The sequence below is a fragment of the Motacilla alba genome, chromosome 1 (assembly GCF_015832195.1).
Source record: "Motacilla alba alba isolate MOTALB_02 chromosome 1, Motacilla_alba_V1.0_pri, whole genome shotgun sequence".
Taxonomy (NCBI): domain Eukaryota; kingdom Metazoa; phylum Chordata; class Aves; order Passeriformes; family Motacillidae; genus Motacilla; species Motacilla alba.
In genome coordinates, this window is record NC_052016.1 from 51,804,861 (window position 1) to 51,824,493 (window position 19,633).

Sequence of the window (19,633 nt, forward strand, 5' to 3'; positions counted from 1 at the left end):
TGTTGTGATGGCCAGAAAAGCACCATAGGAGAGACATTATAAAAGGTCTCAGTTTAAAAGCCTTGGTCATTCTGAATTGCTGCAAATCTGGACGCTGAGATATTGAATTGCTCTTGATAGAGGCTTATATATTCAATTTTAGAGGTGTTTTGATTTTTATTAGTGGAATGGCCAGTAAGGGAGTCATAGAGTCATTTAGGGTGAAAAAGACCTTTAAGATCAATATGTTAATCCAGCACTGCCAAGTCCCACTAAACCATGTCCCTCAGTGCCACATATGCACGTCTTTTAAATACCTCCAGGAATGGTGACTTAACCACTTTCCTGGGCAACCTGTTCCAGGACTTGACAGCAAGCCTTTTGGTGAAGAAATATTTCCTCTTATCCAATCTAAACCTCTACTTGTGCTCCAGACCCTTCCCCAGCTCCGTTGCCCTTCTCTGGACACGCTCCAGCCCCTCAATGTCTCTCTTGCAGTGAGGGGCCCAGAACTGAGCACAGGATTGCAGGTGTGGCCTCAGCAGTGCTGAGTACAGGGGGACGGTCACTGCCCTGCTCCTGCTGGCCACACCCTGGCTGATCCAGGCCAGGATGCCATGGGCCTTCTTGGCCATCTGGGCACACACTGGATCATGTTCAGCCACTGTTGACCAGCACTCCAGGCCCTTTTCCACCAGGCAGCTTCCCAGCCACTGCCCCCAGCCTGCAGCACTGACTGGGGTTGTTGTGACTTCCGTGCAGGACCCGACCTTGGCCTTGCTGAACCTCCTGGAGGTGGCCTTGGCCCATTCATCCAGCCTGTCCAGATCTAGAAAATAACACAGCACAATATATTTTAATTACCATTTTTATGTGTTGTAGCATTCTGACAGCAAGTAAGGAAGAAGCTGCACTGGGCTTTATGGAAGGGACTGCAGTAATTAATCTTCATTAGGATTGCTGCCATGGCCTTGTGAATTAAAATTTATTACATGGAAAAAGTTTTGGGCACAGCATGTTTGATTAGCAAAATGCCAATATTTATGGGATAAGTTATTCCTAACTTTTCTGAACTGTATTTTACTAGCAGATTCATTCATTATTCCTGTACATTTGTTTGGAAAAGAGCTTGTGTGCTTTATTGCAGCCTGGAAACTTGACTCATGGCTTGTAGTTCAGTGGCAAGGGTGGTTTGTTTCCAGAGGAATGCTGGTAAACCTATGCTCCAAAGCATCCTCTGATAAATGTTAAGTGAAGCAGAGCCTGTCTAGAGATCTTGCCAGGATCACGTTGTTTAAACAACAGCTACTTGGCTGTGTGACTGCACATTTCAAATGGCTGATTCTCAAGAATTTAAAATCTAAATGTTACAGCTTGTTAAGACATTGCTTAAAGCCCAGAAGCAAGTTAAATACTAACAATTAAAGCTTTCTATTTTTCCCTGGTATAACCTGAAAACATACTTGTGAGTTTATTTTGTGGTAGTTTAAAATTAGAGTTTCTTGGTGTATAGCTGTCAGGATTGTAGTTAGATCCCGTTTCCCAGATGCCATTCAGATGCACTGGTGTTTGTTTCAGATACAGGATTCATAAACTGTACTTTAATGTTTTGAGTAATAAATGTTTTGTACCAAATGATAGCATCCTACTTAGGTGTTACAGCTGAGCAAATAGCGGCCACAGAAATTACTGTGCCTGTTGATAAGTTGGCTATTGATAGCTCCTCACCTGTGTAAACACAAAATAAGTCCTTTCATCAGGCAGCCTCAGACTGCATGGATTGTTCAGGCAGCTGAAAAGCTTAATTTCACCAGATGGTAAAAAGAAGGAATTGTAAGCCAAATGCAAATGCCACTTTTGAGATGTTATTAGTAGAAGACAAAAGGATGCACTGGCCTTGGTTTGGATCTGAATTGGGGGAAGCTTTCTAACTGAGTTTTTCAGCTACAAAATAATTTACCTTAGCATAACTTTGTGTTGGCTGTTTGTGAGCACTGGTAGTAGTACATCAGTTTGTGTGTTTGTGAGGAATGAGGGGCCATTTATGCCCATGGAAACGATGAAAGGACTGGCTCTGCAGGGTGACAGGCCTTCAGTTAATGGAGACTGAGGAGGAATTCATTTGACAGTAAGCGCAGAAGTTATTCCCTTGTAGCTGCTTTTGCACCCTGAGTCCTTTCACATGTGGAGCTGAGAGTTACGCCTGTTACAACTCCTCCAAAGAGCTTTCTGTCCATACAGCTAAGGAAAAGCACCCTGAATGAGCACAGGATATCTCTGAGCATGATGATGCCACACATTTTTCATCTCCCTTTTAAAATTGCCACTATCACCTTTTGTGAAAGCTACAACTCTGACTGGTCCTTCAGAGCCCCTTTCCACACCACCCAAACCAGTGCTGATAAAAATCCATCCTGGAGGAACAGGGATGGGGGTTAGACTTGCTGTTTTTCAAAGGTCTCTTTCTAACGCAAATCATTCTGTGGACAGTCAGTCTGTCTGTCTTCTGCATCTGAAAATTAGGAACATCTTGTTTGCACGTTTCACGTGATTCTCTGTTTACTGACCGAAGTGGTTGTTATCAAATACTGTTTTGTATCTACTTTTTGTGCATCATGAAAACAGAACTATTTTGCTCTCTTCATTGCTTGTTGCTTTTGTTGCTTCCTGTGTTACACATTCCTCTTTATTCTCCTGTCCAGTTCACAGCCCAGCTGGGGTCAAATTAGTATGAAAATACACTTGCCTGTGTGTAGATGCATCTTCTGTTTACACTGCTAATCAAGCTGCAAGGAGCAGCTTGACTCAGCAAAATTATCCCTCAAAACTTATGATGACAATTATTCATAATTGTGCTGATGTGCTTTTGTTTGTGGAAAAAGCTGAGGAATCTCACAGTTCAGTTCCTTCTGTGAACGTGTTTTATATTTAAATGTTTTACCTTATAGATGTCTATGCCTATGGGTCTCTGAAACTCCAGAAGAGACTATAAGTTTTGGTGTTTAAAGTCTGTTTACAGACTGTTTCATAGCTTGTGAGGTTTCTGCAGTGTTTTAATTGCTAAGATGTTTTTAACTAATGTCCTAGATGAAGCATTAGTCAATTATGAATGCAAACTGGGCTTCAGAGTCCGTTCAAAGACTGGAAATAATTGGCTCTTTTGCAAACAAGCTAAAATGCTTTTACTTAATGAGGCCTTTCTCAAGCTTTTAAAGTGAACCCCTACAGTCTGTCCTCATCAAAGTGAACACCATGAAACTCCAGCCCAGACCCACACTGTCCACTTGGAAAAGTGAGAATTCTTTCTGCTTCAGCATATTTTCATATCCTGTCAGTATAGCTTCAGCATTTATGGAATATCTTATGCACTACAGAGAGAAATATTCCTTTCCCCAGAAAAGGAAAAAAATGTTGGTAGCAAGCCCTGAAAAGCCACCCCCATGCAAATGACAGCTCAAAGCCAGCAAAGTTGCTATATCCTGTGAATTACATGAAGAGTGAGTATTTGGAGCAGTCATCATCTATTCATGGAATCACTGATTTTTTTTTTGGTTGGAAGGGACCTTCTGTATCATCTAGGTCCAGCAGTCCCTGCCATGGGCAAGGACGCCTTTCACTAGACCATGTTTCTTTACACTCTTTTCTTCTTTTCTCTTGGGTAGGCAGGGAAGAACAATATAAATGTAGGGTATTTCATTTGCCTAAATTGTGGAAATGCAGGGTGTTTCTTCTAGGATTTCCCTCCTTCCTCTGGGCTGTGATGAGTAGGCAGGAGGTGGCACCTTTCTTCTGTGAAAGCTGGGATGGACAAGAGAGGGAGGCAGGTCATACTTGTGCAGCCCACCAGTACAAGGCTGTCAGATCTCCTGTAATAATTCCTTCATCTCTGTGGAGGGGCAGCCAGAAAGCACAGTGTACAAGCTGCATTGTGCTGCTGATCCCTCTCAGAGAGCATTTGGGAAGTTGCTGAAAACTGCCGTGTTTGGGGTTAATGTTTGGGTTAGGCTGGTTTCTAGTGAGTGGTGAAACCAGCATTTCACAGACTGTTAAGTAGCCCTATTAATGAAGAAAAATAAGGTGGGCAGCTGAAAGTGGGTTGAATTGAGCTTTGGGTTCCTTTGCTGTGTTGATTCTAAGGACAGTATTCCCCAATTAGAGCTATTTGTTGTAACTGCTGTTTATAATTGTTAAATGTCTAAACAGCATTTCTGAGTGGAACCATTCACAAGCATTACATTTACATTTAAGCAATTGTAAAAACTATGGACATGAAAAAAATTATTGTTGAAACTTTTTTTAAGCAAACTGAATTTTCTGAGTAGAAATTAGACAAATTTCAATTCAAAATCTGAATTTAACCAACTCTATTAGAAAAACCCCAACACAGTTCCTGAAGTTCCATTTCATTTTTTGTTATATTTAAAAAAAAATACAGGCATGAAAAGCAGAAAATGCTGTTTTGTTCCAGTTAGTTTTGTTTGGATGGAAATATTTGGGGTGTGGAGTTTTGCATCTTACTAGTTTTGGGGTATGAATTCTACCCTACAGCATACAACAACCAGCTCTCCATAATCTGGTTCACAGATATATCTTAGAATAGATTTTATTAGATTGTTTTCAACTTAGATAAGAAGATTTATAGCATTTTTTCTATATTTTGGACAAAAAACACATGAAGATACATGAAAGCTCTGTCTTTCTCTGTCTTTCCCATTGTTGTCACATGGCCATGTGGTAGAAGCCAGAGTGATAAAACAGATTGGCAGCTGTTTCATCCAGATTGAAGGCTGCAAAAGGCAGTTAATTCAAGTCTTTAAAAAACAGCAGAAGAAATAGGAATTCATCTGGGAAAATTGCTAGGTTTTTCTCTTCCTCTCATGGCAAAGAGGTGTTTAGTAGCTTCCAATAGAAATGTCTGAAAGAAGGGGAAAGAGTGATTGAATGAGATCATCCCAGATCAAAACTGTATTAGGTGTAGGATTTGGCAATGAAAGGACAGTTCTTACATTTTTATTTTTGGTGCATATTTATTTTAGGCAATATCTTGAATGCATGTCAAGGTCCACTGACACATCACTAAATCAGTTTTATCAAGTCATCTGTTGCTGTATTAGGCAGCAAATATTAGATAAGACTTATAGCAATATCTTGATACACTGTAATCAATTAAGACAGCAGAACATCCACCACCACCTCGGTCTGAGAGCAGCTCTAATTCAGACATTCAGAGTTCATCAGCTTCCATTGCTTCACTCTTTTGAATTGTAATTTTGTTTGCTCTTATCTTGACACAAATTTGCCTTGTTTAAAAGGAATTGTTAGATTACATGATGATATTGATTACTACAGTTGTTAAAAAGACTAATTGATTTTTTTCTGCAGTGAACTTGAGGAGAAGACTGGAAGAAAGAAGAGAAGCTATAGCAACAGTGCCACAGCAGAAGAAATGCCACTGAAAAGAAAAAAGATGCATTTCAGCCAAGAGGAGGACCCCTATTTGCCATTAGATACTGGGCTTTCTCTGGCAGAGGATGAAGAGCTTGTACTGCATCTGCTCAACAGTCGCAGCTAATTATTTTTTCTGCAGGTTTTCTTCTCTGGGACATTTCCACAATTTTGTCAGTAGTTTACACAAAATGAATCTGGCATCTGGGCAGCTGGATCCCCCTGAATGTAGATAAATGAGTTCCACATGCAATGGGATTGCCTTAGATTGGCTCATAGGTTATAGACAATATATAGTTTGATTTATAAAGCTTTCTAAATGAACTTTTCAACCTGAATCCCCAGGTGTCATTTTGCAGTAGCATGTTCATAATTTTAAATCTCCAAGTTTTGAAATAGTTGCCTTCTTTTATTTTCATCTTGCTTTAAATGAAAATGGGATGTTCCTTTCTTGACCATGCCAGGTCTGTTATTTTGGAAGATATATGTATACTAAAATTTTTAAGCAAGAAATACTTTTGGCAGCTCAGATCATATTACTTAAAAATAAAATATGTACTTTCTTCTGTGTATAAGGCACATATTTTAAGACTATTTTAATAAAAATTTCTAGAGCTGTGATGTAAACTTAACTGTGTCTCTTTCAGCTTTGTTGTGAAAGCTTATATTTATCCTTCAGGTATCCCTTCTGTTACGATTCTGTCGCTGGTGTTAGGCAATTCAGAAAACAACGTTTAGAAGCTAAAACTGAGTCTTGTCTTTGAATCCCATATGAGTGAGAACACATTGTCTCATAGATGTATCTGTTTGGTCTTTCCGTATGTCCAAATGAACATATTAAGTACTCCTTTTTTGTCAATATCACTTTTTTTGTCATAGGAATCTATCATCACCTATTCAGTACAACCCTTTCCCCCTCTCCCTATACTCTATGCTATCTTTTAGCTCAGTTACCCAAAACTGAAAATATACTGCAAATTCTTGCCTCCAAATGTTTCTTCCACTCTTCTGCCAGCAGGCAGGGTATCATAAAAACAATATTATAGGCAGAGCACATCTGCCATCTGCTCCTTCCTGACAATGTGAAATGAGAAGAAATGACTGAGTTTCACAAACAGCTAAACATGAAAGATGGGACCTGCTTGGCAGCTGATGTACAGTGTTTGTTTAGTCTACAGTGCCACAGCGGGCCTGGAAAATGTTGTGATCTGGGACCAGCATCACTGATGAATCTGTTAATGAAGAAGGATCTGCTGTGGTGCTGCTGCGACTGGTGCGCGTGTCCCATGTGCCATTGTGTGAATGGCTGCAGTGAATGTAATGAGCAGCCTCAGCAAAATATCTGTCTGTGCTTGGATAGCAGAACTCCTGCTCCTGTAGCTGTGGAGGAAGACAGAAAACTGCAGTGCAGAGAGCTTCACGAGCAGAAAACTGCTCAAAGATGATTTGGGTATGGACGACAATACATAACAGTGGTGTGTACTTCCTGGAGATATTCAGAGATCTGTACTTGGTGGTGGTCAGTTGTCTTGTACATCACCTGATGTCTCTCAGATCAAAGCTTTGCTCTAAGAAGCATGAACAGTTGTTGTTGAGGCAAGCAAGTAAAAAACCAAAATACTTACTGTATAATATAAAACCAAAATACTTCTGACTAGAACATTCTAATTTGTATTCTGAAGTGGGAGAGAGATGTTCTTACCTACTAAACAGTAAGACTAAAATTTAAATTATACATGTTGGAAGTATTGTGGTGCACTTCTTGTGATGATTTTTTAATTGTCTGCATACAAATAATTTTTCAAGTGCTTTTACTTTTGTATTTCTGTATAATGAAGTTTCTAATGTATTTGTGTTGTTCGATACAGAGCCAGTGTTTCTTGAATCCTTATGAATTTGCCCATCTACTTCAAATGTGTCCGTCCTTGAGGGTATGCTGTGTATATAAAGAATGAAGCCATGTGAAAAAGAAGTGGGAAGGGGCATAAGGTAGATGCTCCATGCCACGAGTGTATGTAAGAGAACAGGTAACTGCTGCATATGTTAGAAATGGTAAGACAGCATTCAGCATTTTTGGGAAGCAGCTGTTCTGGGTTATCATTCCTGTCACCTATAGGTCTGCTTTAAGGGGCTCCTCACCAGCCCTGCTTTTAGCAGTGTTTTTCTGGCCTAAGAAAAAATGCACAAATAGCCAAAATACCAGTCTCAGGACTGACTTAAGTGAAGGATATTTTCCAGGGAGCCTGTTTCAATTCACACGTGGGGACCTCTCAATCCGATGTCAAAAAACCTGGTATGTGTGTCCAGGGCTAATGGGCAAGTGGAGCAGGGCTGGCTGGGCATGCCACCCATCATCTATCTCCTTCTCTTCTGGTCCCAGGCATGCCACTGTAGCATCAGAATAAATCCCAGGCTTTTGCAAGGTTCTACTTCATAAGCATTATAGTCCCAGTTTTACACAGGAGAAGTGGAAGCGGGGAACTCGTAGCCAAAGGCTTCCCTGATACAGAGTTATCTACAGCTCCCAAATCACTTTAGGTTTACCAAGAGCAGCCTCCCACCTGGCATCTGAACTGCTTCCTGTGCAGAATTTAAACCTTCAGGTGTTGCATTGTCTGCTGGGATGGGTTTCAGGCTTCTTCACCTCTGTAAGTTGCAGCCTATGGAAAATCCCCTTCGGAGACTCCTTCAGGAGGGGTAGAAGAGTCTGAGTAAGGTGCTGAGTATTTTCCCAGGCCATTGGCCAGGAGACATTCTTAAACTGCCAAGCAGGAAGTCTTGTTTTAATTAATGCATTTTCAGATCCATTTGCATTTTTGTATTATATTAATAGTGGTTGATTTCCTTCTGCTGCTACAATGGTTCTAAGGGTGTTGATTTATAGCTGGGTATAGTATTAAGATCTATTACATGTAGTTAATTCTCAAGATATACATTAGGCATTTATCTAATGGCATCGTTTAGTCAGCTTTTATTCAGAATCAATTTTTCTCTTTGTTGTGTACAAAATAACAAAGACTTTTGTTTGCCAGATAATTTATTGCAATTCGTTTGAAGCCTCTTTGGATGAAAACTGGAAGTCAGGTGAAAGTCAGGAGAGCATTGAAGTTTGGGTTTTTTGGATCAGTTAAATAGACTGACACTGGATGTGCTAGCTACTGAAGACCCCCCTCTTGCAGTATTTTCATGGGGCACATAAAGTGTGTCATAGCAGAGGTAGTGTTAACCTCAGCATCATAAAAGTTTCTGTTCAGTGTTCACTTTGTAAAGACCTTAACCATATTGATGCTGCACATTAAACTCTGTGAAGAGTATAAGAAATTTAGGCTCTAACATAAGAGATTGCAAATTAATATTAAACATTTTACATGGGTATTTTTCCTTAAATATTATATGAATAGAAATAAAAAATAATTCCTCCTGCTGCTGACTGAGTTCAGCTGGAGCATTGATTGGTGTGTCCTGCCGTCTGGCCATACTCATAAAGAGAGAGAAATGCCTGAAGCAACACATTAAAAACCAGAGAACTGTGGTAGAGAACATTCATTTCAGGCTATAAAACATAGTGCAAGATCTGAAGATACTGAAGTGACCCTGTGGGTTCCTGTAATCCTGGATATATATGACTAAACTGCTACTAAATACAAGAAGAAAATGTCTCTTAGTAAAGGCTGCTAATGGGTAATTTTTTTTGTCGTGCTGCTCTCTAGTTTGACCTGATTGATGCTTATATCCTATGAGAGATGGAGTATGCCTTGGAGCAGGGATGCTGAGCTGTGGTAGGCTGCAGCTGCTGCAGAAATGGCCACTGTGACTCAGGGTGCTGCTGCTTTTATGCTGCAGGTCACTGCCCCAGCTGTAACCTTCCTGTGGCAAATAACCTGAGGTTTAAAATAAGGTGGTTGGTTCTGTCCTGGAAGAGATGACTCCTTACGCTGCCAGTTTTGGGAAGTGGGCAGAAGGCTTGTGACAGGCAGCTGAAGGACAGTAACACTTGTGCAGCAGCCACTTCTGCTGCTGATTTGAGAGGGACCCCGTGCAGAGTGGAGCCAAACCTTGCACCCAGTGTGCTTCAAGCTACAAGATCCAGAACACAGTTAATGTAACTACAAGAGAGATGCAATTTACAATAAACAGTTCTAGTGAGAAAATACTTACCTTCACTTTTGGACCACATTTCATTAAGATTTGTTTGTTATACTGCTCTCTGGTGTTAGTAGCTCCTCTGAATTTAGTCTTACCCTTCTAAATTGATGGGTTTTTCTCAGAAGGATCTGCAAATTTTATCTTTAAAGGTGGAAGTAGATGCCAGAAAAATGCATTTCCATCATCTCTGTAAGTCATAAAAATTGCTATCAAGGCATTAGTTTATACCATGTGGACATTTTATCATAAAGTAGTGCACACTTTTATAATGAAATGCTCCCCCAACTTCAAAGGCAAATCAGTCAGTCAAAACCATCAAGGAATTAGAAAGCCTAATGCAGAAGAACACTCTTTTCAGGTCTGTTAGGAGGTATTGCTACGATTAAATCAGTAGAGAGAAGTTGATCTGTTCCAAGAATGCCTTTTTCATTGTCTATTTTTGTCCATGTCTGGCCAGAAGCCATTTTTCACAAAGAAAACTATTCATCAGATTCAGTCATGTAAAAATGATTGCTTAAATTACACTGAGCTATCAGCTAGCAGCTTTACCCAGGAGTGGAATCTCTTGGGTCAATGCTATCTGTAAGTTTTGCACATTGTCTGAGATGTGCTTTGTCTATAAAACGTAGATAAGTTTAATTAAACTAAATTAGTTTTGTTGAGCAGTTTTTGAAATCCTTTCGTGCTGAGATGTAGCTGTGCTGAGATTTCAGAAAAACAGAGAACTGTTAAGAAGAAACTAATGAGCATTGTTCTCCTAATCACGTATGGGGTCCTGGAGGAAGATAATATTCCTGGCTATGGCCTCTCTGGGACTACAGGAGTCTTCTCTGTCATGCACAGCTTGTCCCTCTGATGCTAAACCTAAGCTTCTACAAAAAAAAAGCAATGTGTAAGTACAGGCTGTAAATTGAACTTGTTATAAATTGAACTTGCTGTTAAGCATGTTGATGTGCTTGAACTTGTCACTCTTAAGGTGATATTGAATATAGCTCAGTTTTTTGCAAGTCTATCATATATACATTGTGCTGCACTTCCTAAGGAAGTGAAACAGTGCCTCTGGTCTGGATGGTTAATGGCCATGCTCATGTGATCCTTCCCACCAAATGCATTTGATTGTACTGAAATGCAACTTGTTTTTATCCCATGAGCTCAGTGAAAGCTAATGAGTATGGCTTAATTTGAGCTTGCTAGTCATCACAAATGTCTTAACAAATCACACTTCAGCAGGTTACAGGCTTTTTATGCCTTTTCTTTGAGTACAGTTGTTATCTATTTGAAGAGCCTACCAGTCCTTTGTGGAATTTGGTTTTGAGAGGACTTTTTCCACTTCTTAAAGTTGATGCTAGTGTGAATCCTTTCCCTAGCAGTGGGGAGGGTCTACTCCAGTACACTCTCAGTTGCACTCAGAAAGGTGCCAGTGTGCTTCACACTGGTGCCCTGCTTGCCAATAAAAGCTCCCCATGGGTGGGAAGAGGCTGCCACAAGGACCCTTGCTATGGAGACACTTGTTGCCACCAGAAAGTGGATAATCATCCAGTTGGGAGATGTGATTCCCCATGTGAGTGCTACCCTGCACCCGTTTCCTAAAAATGCAGGGTTTTTTTCTTTAATCAAACACCTAGAGTGTCTGTGCAAACATAACCTGATCAATTTGACTGAAGTGTTCATTAGTGTGTGCAGAGAAAGAAGAGAAATGCTTGGAATTAAGTAAATGATTTGGTGTCACCCCACTCAATATCACACACTCAAATCATGGCAGGTCAGCTTGCAGATGGACCCTGTTTCCAAAGGGAAAACAGATGTCCTGCTCTCAAATCCCAGGTAAATGGCCCAGTTTCTGCATGGATGCTGTAAGCTTGTCCTCGGTAGTCCTGACCTGTGGGGATGGTTTGTTGGTGAAGATCTGGGACATGGCTGAGAATCAGAATATTGAATTAGCAGTGAGGTTACTGTGAGCAGCAATCATCCTGTTTAACACTGTCTGGAATGCACAGGGCAGTGCACATGAGCCCTTTTTTGTCCTCTGAGAGATAAAGAATGATACTTCTCTTTATCTGACTATTTTTGGACTTTAGCTTTGTAAATCTCTCCATCCTCCATCAGGAAAATAAGAACATTCAAAAGAACATTGTGGGGAGCTACCAAGATTGGCTTTGGCATTTTCTTGCCAAAACCTTTCCTCACCTGTCACAGGGGAGAAGCAGTCCCAGGCAGAAGCACAGTGCTCTGGCTGATGTCCCTTGGCAAATCAGTGTGCCGCAGTGTAAGGCAGTGATGAGGTGACATGAGGATGTCAGCTGTCGGGGGCTGGCCCAGGAGCTTTTTTTCCAAGCCTCTCACTGACAGCTTTTTAAAAAAAAAAACTCTATAATTTGTTGCAATGCCTAGCGGAGAGGCAGCAAAGTGGATTGCAAAGGACCAGCATGCAGGGGAAGCTTGGTGTGCAGGGCAGTTCCACTGCTGCCTTCCCTCAGGCTAAGCTCGTGTCCAGCATCTGCTCAGTGGCTGTGGCTGCTGGGAGAGATGGTCCTTGACCTACGCAGCTGTTCAAAGAGACTGTTTATAAAGATGAGTTATCCAGCACAAGGAATAAAGTGCACTGGGTAGGATTAAGAGCTTGTATTTCTTAAATATATGTAAGAACACGCTAATCCAGTTCCTTGTCTAATGACTAATTAAGCCTATTTACTCTTTCTGTTGTTTCTTGTAGATGCTGATACATTTTTTTGCAAACTGATTTGCTTCTTCAGCACCCAATTTCAGCATAAACAATGCCAAGCTGTTAGTGATGCAGAATTCCCTTGGCTAAAAGAACAGCTCTCCTCCATAAACTTGCTAAATAGAATCAAGGGAGGGTGAAATTCTGCATTCAGCTCTCTTTTTTTTTTTTTTTTTTTTTTTTCCCTGCCATCTGAGGTTGTAGTTTCCACATCTCTGTTTGATGTGGAAGCAAAGGAGGGCAGATCTTGGCCACCTTCAGCTTCCTGCCAACCCGCTCTGCCCAGGACTGAGCAGCTGCCACAATCCCACTGTGGTGGGACCTTGGCAGTAGCACTGCTGTGCCAAGGGACAGCACCAGGCACGTGCCCAAGCTCCTACCAGTGGTGTTGGCAGCAATGTGGGGTCTGCACACAGACAAACAGCACAGGAAAATCTCAAGCGCTGGGAAAACCCTTGGGGGGACAAAGAGTAAGGAAACACCAAGGAGAGGGAAGCTGCAAGCAGGGAGATGTTGGGGTGGGAGGTGGCGTCTGTCTCCTACCTGCAGAAACCTGACTGGGCCCCTAAGAGATGGCTTGATTAGGTTTGGCCATGGGGACATCCCTCTCCTGGCTGCCAGGGATTGCCTGCTCTGGGGTGGCTGTAGCTGTGGGTGCAGCCATGGGGACAGGCCTTTTGCAATTATTGCAGTGCCAATCCGGTCACTTAGTCTTTTCCAAAATTCAATCAAATCCTCTCTGGTTTTTTTTGATGACTGTGATTGGCCAGCTATGCCATTTTGCAAGAGCTGTTTTATTGAATAAGCTAATCAGAATTATTTTGAATTTTCAAAATACAACTCCCTCTGTGGTAATATAAGATTTTATACATTTAACAACAATTCCACTCACATTTCTGTTGGATAATATCTCACCTAAATACTCTCCTCTGTATTGTAAATATTCATTATTTTCCCCATCTATTCCTGTCTGCCTGCACAGACACTAAAATTTCCTTTCTGTCACTCAAGTCATAAAGCATTAAGAGGGGCAGTTTTTCTCCACTAAGTGAAAATATGAGCTTGTCTATTTAGCTCTGCAGAGATGTTAGCATTCATTCTGTGTTCAGTTAATGTATGTGGCTGCAGCAGGCACAGATTCTGCTGGAACAAGCAGCACCACAAAATCACATGCTGAGTGTTTTATTAAGGAAATGCAAAGCTCAGTGTTTGATCCCCTATGTTAAGTCTTCTAAAATACCCTCTCCCCTCTTCTCAGCCCCATATCTCCCCATTTTCTAATCTTCTATGCGTTACTGAGCATTACTGCCCATTTGACAGGAAATACCTGCTCAGTGACAGCCCAAAAAATTGCCTACGGTCCTCTCTAGTGAGGGGCTGGTGGCTGCCAGCCACCAGCATGTTCACCACTGCCCTGGCTCCTGTCGGCTGTCTGGATTTGTTCCTTGAGGAAGTGCTGGCTCCCCATCCAAGTGCAACCATTCTAAGCCAGGCTGAGGGGTCCCTCTGAGTAGGACTGGAGCTGTCCAGGGCAGAGGCTGATGCTGAAAACCTCTGCAGTGCTCCTGTATATGTGTGCCTGAGAAAGGATGACCTTTCCTGAAATGTGGGGTTGCTGCCTCCCAGGTCAGGGGTGTGAATTCTTTTTTCACCAGAGGCAAATCTTCCCCCACCTTAGTCCTTGCATGCTTCAGTGACAGGATCGGTCTCCAGGCAGCTCGTGGTCTGTCTGCAAAGGGTTAATTGGCTGCCTGTGGAGAGTGGCTTTGGTTATCTGTGTGTTCAATTTATAACAACAGGAAACTCTGCAGGCTCATCATGGCTCATGAGAAACGTGTCACCTCTTCACTGCCAGCTCTCACTGTTGCCCATCATATGTCATCTGAAAAGTGTGTAAGACTCAGTGAAGCAGCAGCTAATGAGCAGAGGAGCAGATGTGCTCCCTAACACACAGCGTCCCCTCCAGCAGGACCACTGTCCTTGGGTGATCTCTGGTCCACTGTGAGAACTGTCAAGAGAACATCCTGGATTTATTTTGCAATTCCACAGTGTATCCCTGGCGCAACAGGTGCTCTCGGACAAGTGGCGTCCTACATGAATGCTGAGACCCCTGGACAAGCCTCAAGAAAATGACCTGCATTCTTAAGGGGCTGATGTTATGCACAGTGTGAGAAAGATTACAAAGAATGTTAATGAGCAGCCATCACTTGGAGAAAGAAGAGAAGTTTTCACTTTATGAAATGGGTTTAATTGAGTTGCCGCATAATTTCAATTAAAAATAGGTGTTTCAGCTGCTGTTTGCCAATCTGGGACTCAGCTGTGGCTAAGGAAAGTGCATTCTGTGTCTCTGCTGAGGGTTTTAAGGATGGTATGGGCAGGGCTGTTGCCCCCAGGTGAATGCTGAGCTAGTGACAGAGCTGGGAAGAGAACACGGGTCTTTGTGCTGTGGTCTTTTAGGGGCACAGCCTGCAGGTGCCTCTGCCTTTTGTTCCAAAAGAAGACATCAGGTCTGTTGCCTTGGGAGAGTCCGCTGATAATTCCCTTTTGGGCACATCATGCCTGGAGAAGTGCTGGCATCAGCCTAGTACCCTTGTTTGAACCTGCAGGATGAAAGAGGAGCTCTCTGTGTATTTAAATAGGGCTTCAACTACTGCTTGGAGCATCTGAAAGGGACTGGGTGGCCTCTGAAATGCTCGGTACTTCCTGCGCCTCAAGGTCAGTGATAAAATTCCGGCTGATTTGTTAAGAGCAGAGGTGGCCTCAGGGCTGATGTTGCTGAAAAAAAGATCTCACATTTGACCCCAACTCCATAGAAATGATCTCCCAGCTTGTGGCCTGTCACCTGTGCTCACGAGGAGCAGCACTTACTGGTTTGAGCTGCCTTCGAGGATCTATATTTAGCCAAAATATTTTAGTCAAAAACAGCCAGTGAGGCTGTCTAGGGGGCAGCTTTGGGGAGCTGATTTTGTTTTCTTGGCAAGGGTTCAGTTGTATCAGCAACGGTGGGAAGGCCCAGATGGAGGAGGGAGCAGGATTTCAGCTTTCATTACAAGAATTTTATTTTATAAACCAAATTCTGCTTGAATAACGCTTCTCAGTTTAATGTATTGATCTGAGCAGCAGCATCAGCCACGTTGTGATAGGCTGTTTGAAGGCTGTTGGGAAGGAAACCATTTGCTGTGTAAAACAAATTAGGAGGTGAGTGTGCTCAGGTCAAGCTGTGTGCTGAAATGCTTTGAAGTTTCTGAATGCCTTGCAAGAATTCAGCAATATATGGCCAGTGACCAAAAGAACCCGTAAATCATTAGGGACACCATTGATTCCTTTCTCATCACTTATTGGTGATCTGTCAAAGTAATTTTCTGAATTTGGTGGGAAAATGGTTTTTAAATTAGGGAAAAGTACTTGGCTGTTTTTGGCACACATTTGTTTCTGGCACACATTGACTGTACCTTGGAAATGTGAAGTTGACTGGTTAAATTTACCTGCCTGTACCTTTTGCTTAGGAACAGTTTCTGTATTTGTTACTCATTCAGGAACTTACACTCGATACATATGCAATTCAACTGCAAAAGTAATTACATGGAGTCACAAAGGGGTTATAACTCATTGTAATGTTAAAAATGAGAAGCTATTCAAAGGTGCCTTATATTCAGGAGAGAAAACAGAAAGTTTCTTTGTTTATGAAGCAGATTAGCTCATGGTCTGAAAATATTCATAGCAGGACCTTGCTCTGAAGCTACTGTAGGGAGTAGCAGCCTACATTAGAGTTGAATGTAGACCCTGAGCTCACTCCAAGTTAATTTTTCTTTCTCTCCTGGAGCAAACAGCAGGTTTATCATTGAAGCAGATGCCTGGCAAGACAAGGATGCAGAAACTCTTGGAATGAGACAAGGGATTGGTTTTGCCTTTGAAAAACCTGAGCTCAGATGTGAAAAACCTGTCCTAATCCCCATTCTGCTGCTGGTCTTCATTTTTCTCTATTAAACATAAGAGAGTCTCTGCCAAACAGAGGACATGAATCTAGTCAGGCTGTTTCTGGGCTCATTCTCCACCTAGATGAAAGTTGCAAGGCAGGTGGCACTGGTGGCCATGTCCCCAGAAGGGTATTTGCAGCCTCTGAGGAACTGGCTGCAAAGAAGGCCATTTGAAAAGATCAACAAAGGAACAAACCCTGTTTGCCTGGGCCAGGAAACTTCTGTGTTGTTTCTTCTCCATCCAGAAGTGTAGCTGGTGTCTACCATCATCACCCCAAATGGAGCTGTGTCAGTTTAGACCAGACATGGGTTTTTCTGCTCAACACATTAATGTGAAACATTAGGAAAAAACTGGAGTCTTACATGCAGGAGATGAAGGGACTGAAATCAAAACAGATTGACAGGAGAACAGATGACCAGGGAGGAAGGAGAGATGGGGAATGGGATGCCCTGTAGTGGATGCTGGGATTTGCACACTCTGAAGCCCTCGTATTCCTGTGATCTGTGATGTTACTGCCCTGCCTGTGCACTTGCTGCTGTTTCTCAGCATGTATCCAAACACTTCACACTAATGATCCCTCATTGCTAGCAGTAATGCAAATGTGTTCTTACCAGAAATATGAGAAATCTGCTGTTGTCTCAGCTTTTCTTTTGGTTTGACAAGTACTTCATAGCAGGTGATAACAGGCCCTGACACAGCCAACTCGCTGCTGCAGTGTTTTGACTCAGTTTAGTTGAGCTGACTCGTGATCTGTTTTTGAGCCTGATAAGAGATTTTTTCCAGGATTTTCCTTTAGTGGTAGAAACATTTGTGTGAGATATTTTTAGTGGGCAACAACCTTTTGGTTGATCCCTAATTGCACATCCTGGATGGTGTCATTCTGAGAGCAAGGCTCTTCTGTGCTGAGCTCATGCCTGCTCTGACAGGAACATACATATGGAACAGACCCAGGTGAGCCTCAAAACAAAGTGCAAATGCTGCAAACCTGGCTTCAAGGAGTTTCAGATGCTGCTCAGATGCAGATGGCCAAAAGAAGTGAACTTTAATAGTCACTCTCTTATCAGAAGTATGGTTACTCCTGGAGCGAAGTGGGGCAGATGCAACCTTTTGTCTTTTTCCTTTTTTTCCCTGGTATTACAAGCAGATCTCTTTGTCACCAAAGTAGCACTGGAAGAGAGTTTCTCAGAAAAATAGACAGCTTTGCCATGTATTGCACAGACTGAAGCTCAGGACAGTGATTATCTACATTAGTGCTTTTGCTGCTGCCAAAGAAAGTGTAATTTTTCTTCAATAATTGAAGTACCAGAAAGAAAAATATTGCTTGAATGTATACAACTGATGTTGTTCAGTTTTGGGACTTCTTTGGGACTAATAATATTTATTTGATGACTGGTCCCATTAAAATTGCCATATTTATTAATTTTCCATGGAAATAAATTGGTGGATATTTCATACATACAGTTGTATTGATCTTCCAGAAGCTGGTGAGACAGAGGCTTTTATCACTGGACAGCACATTATACTTTAATTGATATATTCTGAAAGCTAATTAGAGGCCAGCCGGATTCCTTGGGGGAATAATATTTATTTTTGATGCTGACAAAGTGCTCCAAAGCAGAAGTCATATGGTGTGATTTAACAGTGATTAAAACTTGGCTAGAGACATAGACCACTTGAGGAAAGTGCCAAGAAGCCGAGACCAGAAAGAGTGAAGACCGAGATGTGTGTAATCCCTTTGTGCTCTGTCACATACACACACCTCTCTGCCTATCTCTCAGCCAGTGAAGTGTCTGGAGAGAGGTTGCAGCACTTTAATTATTCAGTGTCAATCACCCTCTAACCAGCACAGACACGTGTGTGTGCATGTGCCATGTGCAGCCTCGTCTGGAAACTCTCTGCAGAAGGAATTCAAGTCCCACAGATAAGTACAAGTGAATCAGGAAACCTAAACTCTTCCACTCATGGTATCTTACAGTGCAGCTTCCCTGATATGATCATGCTTCTCACCTTATAAAATAAAGCATCAATTTATTCCCCCATAACTCATATATGCAATCTCCTCTATGCATATGCTTTGCGCTGCTCACAGGAGAGGCAAAGAGGGAATGACAGGAGAACCTGTTGCCATGAAAACTCACCAGTGAACACACAGAGCACCTGGGGTGATTAGCTCAGGTGTAGACATCTGCATCTCATCAGATGGATCCAAACGCTAATTTTGTGCTGTCTGATCTTTTATCTGTCTGCCTCCCAATTTGCTATATGAAGAATTATCTCTCCAAATTTCCTCCAGTGCTTTGGATGACTCGGGCAAAGAATTCCCTGTATTTTCAGTTTATTATGTTGGAGCTTTTATTTGATTTCTCTAGAGGGGAGGTGTTCTTGATGGCAAGGTTAAAGGATTTCGTTGAAAATTGCAGGTGAGCTTTACCCACAGCATGTCCATTCTCCTGCAAAGAGGAAAGTCAAGCAGACCTGCCTTATCCTTGTGTGCTTCTGCAAGGTCTGCTCTCAGCCTCTCATCCAGAGACCAAACCATTTGCTTTTTATTACTATTGAAGGCTGTGACTGTTTTCCAATTTTCTTTCATTTGTGGCAGGTATGAGCTCTATCTGTTTTTCTGTAATTGATTCCTGTTCTTATTTCTTTCCACCTGCCTTTGGATGAGCTTTGTGCTCTGCAGAGCTCTGTCAGTGTCTGCAGTCGCTGGAGCTCTGCCTGTGCAGCAGCTGCCTCTGCCCAGCTGTCAGTGCCTGCCTGCAGCATCCTGGCCACTGCCCGCGCTTCCTCTGCTCCCTGGGACACCCCTGTACTGTGCACCATGCCAGCTTTGCTGGGATTCCTTCATTCCATTTTGTACCATCGTGCCTTGCTCCTGTGCTGGGGCAAACAGCGCCTGGAGCAGACTGGAGAGCCTGCAAGTGTCTCTGATCCTGGATGAGTGTCTCAGTTCCCAGTCAGCTTACCTGCAGAAGGTAATTCCAGGCTCCCAGGGTGATCTTCTGCATCTCTTACTACTCTAATAAGGTCACACCCTGGTGCTTAGCAGGCACCAAAGGAAGTGCTCACTGGCTCCTGCAAGCTTGGTTACCTTCCTAGGAGCTGAGTTTATCTTCATTTCAGGATTGCTTCTGCTGTAGCCCTGTTGATTTTGATGAATTCCAGTTGTGCCTCCAGGAGCTGCTGTTGGAGAGGGAGTCTGAAAGAGCAGAACTGTCTTGCACAGGACATCACCAACCACTGGATCAGTCCCATACAGGTAGCTGCAGCATCCTCCTGAGACATTGCTCCTTAGTTGCTGCTAATACTTAACCTCTTCTCCCTCTCACATGTAATCTCGTCACAATTGAGCAGCTGCAAGAG

General features: G+C 42.4%; 1 protein-coding gene across 1 annotated transcript in view; it reads left to right on the forward strand.

Moving 5' to 3' along the window:
* The window catches only part of DDX10 (DEAD-box helicase 10), a 154,715-nt gene extending 148,664 nt beyond the window's left edge, over positions 1–6,051 (forward strand). Inside the window, exon 18 of the mRNA XM_038163386.1 lies at positions 5,362–6,051. Coding sequence (XP_038019314.1) covers positions 5,362–5,551 — 190 coding nt within the window. The 3' untranslated portion in view covers positions 5,552–6,051. The remainder of the gene's footprint in view (positions 1–5,361) is intronic.
* The last annotated feature ends 13,582 nt before the right edge of the window (positions 6,052–19,633 follow it).